Source organism: Eublepharis macularius, chromosome 2 (assembly GCF_028583425.1).
Source record: "Eublepharis macularius isolate TG4126 chromosome 2, MPM_Emac_v1.0, whole genome shotgun sequence".
NCBI lineage: Eukaryota > Metazoa > Chordata > Lepidosauria > Squamata > Eublepharidae > Eublepharis > Eublepharis macularius.
Genome location: NC_072791.1, coordinates 53,150,881 through 53,160,835, shown reverse-complemented (window position 1 = coordinate 53,160,835; position 9,955 = coordinate 53,150,881). Strand labels below are relative to the sequence as shown.

General features: G+C 40.7%; 1 protein-coding gene across 1 annotated transcript in view; it reads left to right on the top strand.

Annotated features, from left to right (window-relative positions):
• The first annotated feature begins 1,086 nt into the window (after positions 1-1,086).
• Positions 1,087-9,955, top strand: part of COCH (cochlin) — a 44,334-nt gene continuing 35,465 nt past the window's right edge. Inside the window, exons 1-3 of the mRNA XM_054971373.1 lie at positions 1,087-1,286; positions 1,401-1,439; positions 1,612-1,653. Coding sequence (XP_054827348.1) covers positions 1,409-1,439; positions 1,612-1,653 — 73 coding nt within the window. The 5' untranslated portion in view covers positions 1,087-1,286; positions 1,401-1,408. The remainder of the gene's footprint in view (positions 1,287-1,400; positions 1,440-1,611; positions 1,654-9,955) is intronic.

Here is a 9,955-nt window from a genome sequence, read left to right as displayed (position 1 = left end):
AACAACTGGAGGCACCAGATAGACTGTAGACCAAACAGGGCTTTTGGACAACCCTTCCAGAATCCAAAAGGTCAAGCTGCTGCTTCTAAGATCATTAAGCACGTTTGCATTGCTTCTGGTCTATCCAAAAGCATAAAGGAACGCTTTGTAAATATAGGATGCTACTACTCAGTGTGTTTTGCCCATTTTTAACTTCTTGGTTGCTCTGGCAAAGAAGAGTGTTGGGAGAAGTATAGAGGAAACTTGGCTCATCCCTCCAGAAAACAGAATCGACTTGCATCTGTAGCCAATGTAATTTCTGTCCTCTGGGCAAAGGGCAGAAGTAGGAGGAAAGTATGAGATTAAATATGCCATTTAAGCACCCTGATCCTGTTTCTTCCTTTTTAGCATTAATCTTTATTAACACTCATTAAAGTAATAAGTAATAAGTATGCTTATTATTAATAAGCATACTTATTAAACTCTCTCACCCCATCCACACACGATAGTACGCAAAGGTTGTAGTCCCGCATGACCCGTGCAGTCCGCGTGCCTGTCCTCCCGAAGGAAAAGCCAAGCCACCCTTTGCGACAGACAATTCCCACGTCCCTCCAGAAGGCAGCTATATGTTCCTAACTCGACCCTTGGAAGTGAGGAAGGGAGCCGGGCGCGGGTGCGGGCGCCTGGTGTCGCTCAGGGTCCCTCGCGGCCCAAAGCGCGCGCAAGCATCACGCCTGAAAGGGCCGTCTCCCTCCTCCTTGTGGCCGAGAGCCAACAAGGCACAGCCATGGAAGGCAGGTAGCCGGGTTTCCAAGGGGGCTGAGGGCAAGCGTGGGCTCTCGGTGCTGCTGAGCTCTCCGCGCCATAGCGAAGCGCACCTGTTCGCGGCAGAGGCACGGCCCGCGTGCAGCTGCCGCCTCGTCAGAAGCCAGCGCTGCCAAAGGCCCCGGCCCGCCCGGGGCTCCTTCGCGCCCTCCCTCCCCTGCGGGTCAACCGCCTTCCCAGGCCACCCAGGATGCCGCTGCCTGCCCAGTGCTCATGCGCCTGGGCAGGGTTTAAAGCCTGGGCGCGCGGTCCCTCCGGCTCGAGCGCTGGTCCAGGCAGACATTCCGGTGGCCGGGCTGCGCCGCCTCCAGCCGCTGGCGCTTTCCTCTGCATCTTCCTAACCCCTCGCGACAGCCGCACAGCAAAGGCTCCCTTCCTCGCCTTGCCCAGCGCGCTTCGTTCGCTAGGAGCAATCCGGTCTCAGAAACAGGTTGGCCCTCCAGAGGGACCCCTTGCCAGCTGCCCCACCCACCGACCCAGAGGTAATTGCCCCCTCATACGGGAGGGAGGAGTGGGGTGGGGTGGGGGAGAATGCCTTCTCTGCTTAACCCCCGAGTGGCTGACTCTCTCGGCTTATAGTCGTCTCTGTTTCCTAGGTGCAACCATGGGTCTGAATCCTGCCCTGCTACTCCTAGGTGAGTATGGAACTCCCTATAGGGGTTCTCTTTCACACAAGCGCTCCTGACGCCCTCGGAAAGCACCGTGGACTCCTGAGCCAACAATGCTGTCTTCTGGGCATCCTTTAGTGGGCAGCTTTCTCCCTCCATCTCAAGGCTCTCTTTGACACACACCCTTCTCTGATTTCAGGTGTTTTCAGCCTGGCCAGACCAACCAAGGGTGAGAGCTCAGGTGAGTTCTGAAACCTCCTTGATTAATAACAATTTCCCATTAGTCAGAAACTTGCTTCTAGTAATGGAGAGGAGAAAGGCAGCAAAAACTTACATCCGCCTTCAAAAATCTTGCCCTTTCCTCTATAAGAGATCACTTGCCTGTGGAGGGTGTGTGTGTGTGGGGGGGGGCATGTTCTGGTCCAAGGTATTTTCTCTGCTGCTTTATTGGCTATTTCTAGAAGGTCTTTTATATGCATCTTCAGGGACTGTCCACAGACCCCAAAATCCTGGCAACCATTTCAAATGCTTGGAGTTTCATAATGGTTGAAAAGCAGTGTGCAAATGTTGTAATTAAATAGCAAATATAAATGACTCTCACATCAGGTATATTTCTTGTCTCTAGCGCTTCCCTATTTCACCTTAAAAATGTGTTCTGTTACAGTTAGTAATAAGGTTAGAAAAACTGGTGTTTGTCTGTGCCATTTGCTTGGATGCATCAGTAAGACCCAGTAGCAAAGTTGGTTTAAACACGGTAACCCCAATTAAATCTTACTGGAGATATCAAAGTCCATCTGGTAAGTGATCCTATTCTTGGAGGATTGTGTGCATCTGTTTGCAGCTTTTGGAAAGCTAAACGTCAACCTTAACACCATTTTGAAAACAAATGCAGTTGTTTCATATAATGTAATATAGACAGTTTTAAAATTCAGTGAGAATGGGGAGAACATTAGCTATAATTGTAAGTTGTTATAGGAACACACCCTCTTCAAACATTTCTCCTCTTGGGATATAAGGATATCTCTTGGGATATGGCATCACAGTCTGCCTTTGAAGTTTCCTCAAGTTTCAGAACTTCTCTAAGTCCCATAACATGGTATTTAAGAAATAAGTCTAATATGGTTCTCTTGATTATGGCCTACATGCTGTTGGGCCAAATCACATACAATGCAGAAGATCAGTGATTAGATTTTTTGTTTAGGTGGGTAGCCGTATTGGTCTGCAGCCGAACAGCAGGATTTTAGTCCAAAGGCACATTAGAGACCAACAATATTTTCAGATTGCAAGCTTTCAAGAGTCAAAGCTCCCTTCTTCAACATGATTTTTGTTATTTTTTTGTGTTAAAACAAATGCATAGGCTCTGAATTCAATTGGAGCAGCGTTAGCAAGGGAATTACTCTTTTCCCCGTCTAATCCCATCTAAATCATTCCAGAAATTGCTATTAGTTCTGCAAGGGGGAAATGTTGCACATAACTACTGCATCTTGTATGGTCAGGCATTTAGTTGGGACTCTTAAGAAGTTTTGTTAGTGGCAACTACTTTTGATACAATGGCATTTTTATTGTACAGTGATCTTCAGCTCCATAGTTATCAAAGTTAAGCCTGGAATATTATTTGTATCTAATGGTGAATTTTCAAAATGCCTTTAAGATGTGTGTAAATGGCTGGAGTAGAATCCTTTCAAGTGGTCATATGCAAATATAATGTAATTATTATATGGTATAAAATTATGATATAGAATGCCAATTGAATTATATTCTTCTGTAACTGTTAAAAGTACTACTAAAAGTACTACTAAAAGTACTACTTTTAACACAACTGTAGCACCGGGAGAGCTACAGAACACAGGAGATGTGAAAGTAACTTACATTTCTTACCAGTCTCTCATAGAGGATTTGAAGATGAGAGGTCCATTTTGGCCACTTTCATACCACTATTCCACATCATCTTTGAGGACTAGATAAACTGTGGTCTCTGATTTTGTTCTTGTAGCCAAAGAGCAAATGGGGTGGGTGAGAATATTAACATATTTTCAGTACTTTAGTCTAAATGACAGTGAGAAATCTCCAACAGCATAAACTGAATAGACCTGACATTTACAGAGCAATCCTAATCCTGTTTGGGACTGTACTGTTGATCACATTTGAGCATGTTATGACTGCAAGAAACTGTGTACAAAAACTACACGTGTTTCACAATTGTTTTGGAATAAAAACAAAGACTATTGGAGCAAGTGCCTGAGAGGATATGAGAAACATAACGATGTTACCCTAGAAGTGGAATCTTATGAAGCAGGAGCATCCAGGAAGTTACATACCTTCTTTAAAGGGTATCAGATGGTCAAAAAAAATTAAATTGATCTACCAATGAGAAGAAATCAAATTACTTTTGAAAAAGGATCATGTTTCCAGTGAAGAAATTTCAATATCATTTAGTGAAACAGAAATGAAGCTAAAAAAGACACAGTCCCCCCTAATCTCCATCAGCTCAGGAAGGAGAACATGGAACTCTTTCCAAAATGGTGAGTGAAATCCTTAGTGTGTGTGTGTGTGTGTGCGTGCGCGCGCGTGCGTGCACATTTTATTTCCAGTATGAGGATCTGGAACTGCCAGCACTTAAACACAATATAACATTGTCATACAGGAGTCTTACGCTCTGGAAATCAGCAATACAAACTAGTAAAATGCTTTCTTTTTCGTCTTAAGTAAGTGCAATGAAAGCTAGCAACAGGCTGGAAGAGGAGCAAAACTTAAATGTAGCTGAAAATTACATTTCAAAGGTATTTGATATGTGCCATGTAAAAATTTACCCTCTTTTGGTTTAGTGACTCAATTTAAGGGTCAAGCTAGATGTGCAGGTTTTTAAAGAGTTGGGTCTGGGTTCCCCTCGCCCCTCAAGACGTTTCCCCCTAGCAAAATAGCATAGGAGGGAGGTTTCCCCTCTGTTTTTTCTGTTCTATCTGGAGCAGTAAAAATGGGGAAAAAACTCCCCCCTGCTATTGTGACATGGGAAAATGGTTTGAGGGGTGAGGGAGGAGCCTCTCCTCTCCCCAGAGAGGCATTCCGAGGCCATTTGGGCTCTCCTTTATTTGTTAACAATCTTTCCCTGTGGTTGCTATGTGGCTGCAGGAAACCCGAATTGGATCTGAGTAACCCAGACCCAACTCTTTAAAAACCTGCACATCTAGCTTGACCCTAAGTTGTCATTGTTTTATGTAGAACATGTGGTCCAGTGCAATTCTAAGAGTTCTACTTTTCTAAATCTATTTAGAAGTCAGTGGACTTGGAAGGGTGTAACTCTGTTTAGGATTTAGCTGTTAGTATTGCATGTATTTAGGATCTTCATTTTTTGTAACTGTGATAACAACGTTCTAGAACATTTCCCCACCCATAAAAGTAATATTTGACCTCAAACCTGAAGTTTACAAGGTGCAAGATTCTTCAGCTCTTTTAATTTATTGTTTGTGGACACTGGACTTTTATATGCTGTTTTCTTTTTTGTCGCATTTTGAGGCAGCTCAAGCATGTTCTTTGGAAAAGCATCAATGAGCTTTTCTAAATACATAAATATATATGAAATATAATTTGTGTGTGTATGTATAGTTTTCTTTTATATTTGAAAGCTTCTTGCAAATTTGTCATCAGTAAACTCTGCATTCATGTCTACATTACGCATGACTTGAATAGCAACTCAACAGTTACTTGGGCAGTGGAGATTATCTTCTTATCACTGGATATGAGTTTTGGAACCGTGCACATAGTCCCAGAGCTGGATACAGATAATCTTCCCCATGAATGACATCCTTTTACATTTTTTGTGTGCTCATGTCACTGTAACTACTTTAGCAGGAAATTAATATATAAATGTTTTATGAGTAAATTTTAATGTAGTTGATAGTTTCTTTCTTTTTTCTTACAGGTTCAGAATGGAAGACATATATCATCCTATATTCCTAAAACAACTTTGCTTAAACTCTTTTACATGAAATACAATCGGAATAAATAGTATATATAACAATGCAGTATGCTAAAGTGGTCTGTTTTTCTGCTGTATGGAGAACACAAGATACTTTTTACAAGAGTTTCAGTTATGTATTACTTTACAGGATGCAGAAGAGTACATGGGATACATAACTTCTCAGAATATAGCATCTCATTAATGAAACAATAACAAAACATAACAATAGTATTTAATTAAATGCATCTAAGTGATTACAGCATAACTAGGGTCTGATAGAGTTTTTAAGTATCAAAGGGATAATGTAAGAAGTTAGTTGTTAGATTCTCTATAATTAAGAAATGTTGGATTGAATCTCAATGACCCTTTCTGAGAGGGGAAGTGCACTTCCACTCATTCAAAGAGAATTTTTTCCCATTTTCCCTCCCCAATGCAGACACCCATGCTGCATCCCATGCCATTCCTAATCAGAGGAAGGCAGATGTTCCCCCAAATATATTCTGCTCCCCTTTCACTTGCCGTGCTCTCACCTATATCATAGATCAAAATTTTAGTCACCTCTGTTCTATAATGTATACATTTAATGTTTATAGCAAAATTGTATCTCCCCTAATAATATTCAATAAAACTTCTTTACTCCCTGAATAATGTTTGAAGAGTCACTCTTGTTCCAAGGGTCTCCTGACTTCCTGAAGTAGCTTTTTAGGAGTCAAGGAGTTGCAGCCAGAAGGGGGATGACATGAAGGATCCATTTGCCAACTGAGTAGAACCAATCTAGTAGTAGTAGTAGTAGTAGCAGTAGTAGTAGTAGTAGTAGTAGTAGTATTTCCAAGGTGCTGTTGATGTTCTGAACCAGTACTTGAAGTCAGTAATGGGCTGGATGAGGGTGAACAAGATGGTGCTTAATCCTGACAAGAGAGAGGTTATCTGAATTAGTAAAAAGACTGATCAGCAAAGTGAGATCTCGCCTATCTTGGATGGGATTATACTCCCCTTGAAAAGTCAGGTTCACAGCTGAGGACTACTGCTTGACACAGTGGTCACGTTAGAAAGCATGGTGGCTGGGAGTGCATTTGCCCAGCTTTGGCTAGTTTGTCTAATGCACCCATTCCTGGTTCAGTTAGATCTAGATCCATGCTAGTTACAACTAGACTGCACTATTGCAATATGCTTTATTTGGGGCGACCTGTGAAGATTGTTCAGAAGCTGCAGCTAGTACAAAATGCTGCAGCTGGACTGCTGGTTGGGGCCAGCTACTGGAACATGGGACCCCAATATTGCAGCAATTACACTGGCTACCAATCCATTCCTGAGCCCAATTCAAGGTGTCGGTTCTATCTTTTAAAGCCCAACATAGCCTGCGACCAGGGTAATCAAAGGACCATCTTCTCCCCTACCTTCTTGCCTAGAAGTTAAGATCACAGCAGAGAGACCCTTCTGACTGTCCCATCAACCAAAAGCTCAGTTGGTTGAGTCTACAAGAGGGGGCCTTTTCAGTAGCAGCCGCATAATTATAGAATCATATCCCCAGGAAAGTGCAACTGGCCCCTCACTCTTTCTTTAGGAGGCAGCTGAAGACTTAAAAAAAAAATAGAATGGCTTTTGTTTAGCCACCTTTTAATATGAGTAATTTTAACTGTGTTTTGATGTATTTTTAGTTTATATTTTATATTGAAATCCCTCTTGAACTCCTCAAAGGTGGAAAGACAGCTAGTAAATGTTTTAAATAAAAATAAAATTATCATTAGTAGTAGCATTTTAGTTTAGTAAACTAAAGGAAATGGAATGCTAAATTTCCTTTAGTTTTTTGTGAAGTACAATCCTTGTTATTTAGGTTGCCAGATTGGTTTAATTAACAATGCTAAATCTGCTTCTCCTACAAAAAGAAATATATAAAAAAATAAAAAGTTAAAATTATTAATAGTTTCTTCAGCTGGCTATTGTATTTATGTTACTGTATTTTTGGAAACATACCATATGTTTTTAAAATCTCCATCTTAAGATTCAAAATCTTAAATATTCTATTTAAACTTGGTATGAATAAATACCTATTCAATGACTATCAAACTTCTGACATAACATAGCAATATAAACATATTAACATTAAGAAAAAGCACTCAAAGTTTGAAAAATAAAAGTGGAAAGAGAATGGTTAACCCACACCAATACAGAAGAGCAAGTTCATTATAAACCAGTTCTATGTTACTTTATAACCACCATATCTCAAAAATATGTTAAGTAATTGAAAATAATTATGATATTGTGAGTAAGACTAGGAGGAGCTAGGTTCAGGTCCCAACTCAGCTATGGAGCTTGCTGGCTACTCTTGGACCACATACATAATAACTCCCTGTCTAAACCTAACCTATTGCATGTGATTGTTGCGAAGTTAAAGGGAAAACCATGTATCCTGTCTTGGACTCCTTGAAGGAACAGCAGTATAAACAATGGAATGGACAGAACATATGTCACAGTCCCACCAACTAGCAGTGACTTTGTGCTGATGTCACAACGAAATACATTAATGCATGTATTCCATACATATAACAAATACTGTTTCCATATCTGAAGCTGCAGAGGTTTCTGTGGTGTAGTTTGCTTCACTCGTGCACCAAGAATAACTACAAATTCATTGCAAGTAAAGCCAGTATGAATTCTAGTGAGTCAGTGGAAATTAAATGCTCTACTGCATTATCAATATACTGCAAACACATGACAGTTTTTTAAAAATGATATGAAGCCAAGAGCTTGTAAAACACTTTGTAAATCCATCTGCAGATACTCATGAATGATTTTTTAAAAATGATGATTACAGCCAATTATAGTTAAGAGTATGGTGTTGTGGTTACAGTATGGGGAATCAGGTTTGAATCCCCACTCTGCTATGGAAGGTTGCTGGGTGACTTTAGACAAGTCACACATACTCAGCTTAATCTACCTCACAGCGTTGTTATGAGATTAAAATAGAGGACTGGAAAATGCTGTAAGCAGGATATAGATGAAGTGTGTTATGTATTATGTGCCATCTAATTGCCTCTGACTATGGCGACTGTATGAATGAAAGATCTCCAAAACATGCTATCATTAACAGGTTTGCAAAGATCCTGCAAATTGGAGGACATGGCTTCTTTTATTGAGTCAAGCCATCTCATTTTAGGTCTTCCTCTTTTCCTGCTGCCTTCCACTTTTCCTAGCATTATTGCCTTTTCTAGAGAATCTTCTCATAATGTGACCAAAGTATGATAGCCTCAGTTTTGTCATTTTAGCTTCTAGGGAGGATTCAGGCTTGATTTGATCTAGTACCCACTGATTTATCTATTTGGCAAAACTCTCTTCCAGCACCACATTTCAAATGAATCAATTTTCTTCCTGTCAGCTTTCTTCATTGTCCAACTTTCTCGTAGTAATGGAGAATACCTTAGTTTGGATTCTCTTGATCTTGGTTCCCAGAGAGACATCTTTATCTTTAAGGATCTTATATAGCTCTCTCACAGCTGTTCTTCCAAGTCTCAATCTTCTTCTGATTTCTTCATTGCAGTTTCCCTTTTGGTTGATGATTGAGCCAAAGAATAGAAAATTTTGAAAAGTTTCAATTTTCTCATTGTCAGCTTTCAAATTGTGTAATTCCTCAGTAGTCATTATTTTTGTCTTCCTAATGTTCAGCTGTAGTCCTGCTTTGGCGCTTTCTTCTTTAACTTTCATCAGTAGTCGTTTCAAGTCCACTATTTTCTACTAGTAGTGTGGTGCCATCTGCGTATCTCAAATTGCTAATGTTCCTTCCACCTATTTTCATTCCACCTTCTTCTAGATCTAATCCATCTTTCCTTATGGTATTCTCTGCATAGAGGTTGAACAGATAGGGAGATAATATGCATCCTTGTCTGACACCTTTGCTCATTGGAAACCATTCTGTTTCTCCATATTCTGTCCTGACAGTAGCCTCTTATCCAGAGTACAGATTGTGCATCAAAACAATCAGATGTTGTGGCACCCCCCATTTCCTTTAAGACTCTCCATAGCTTTTCATGACCCACACAGTCAAAAGCTTTGCTGTAATGTATAAAACAGAGGCTGATTTTCTTCTGAAATTCCCTGGTATGTTCCATTAGCCATTGTAAATTTGCAATGTGATCTCTGGTGCTTCTTCCTTTTCTGAATCCAGCTTGATAAAGTACATAAATAAATAAACCAGTACAAGATCTCATTGATCTCTGCTATGAGGTAATTGTGCAACGGGTTTGGTACCTGTACCAAAATGTTCTCTGTTGGGGCTCGCACTTTGTGGAATAGCCTGGCTGAGGTCAAGAAGGCATCCACACGTCTGTTTTTCTGCAGAATATATAGAGTGGAGTTGTTCAGGAGGGCATGTTTATAAAGAGAATAGGTTTGTGTTGGTTGTGGAAAGTGCTTTCAAGTCATAGCCAACTTATGGTGACCCATGCTGAGGTTTTCAAGGCAAGAGACCTTCAGAGGTGGTTTGCTTTTGCTTGCTTTTGCATAGTGACCCTGGTCTTCCTTAGTAGCCTCCCATCCAATTATTAACCAAGGTTGATTTCTCAGATATGATGAGACTGGGCTTGCCTGG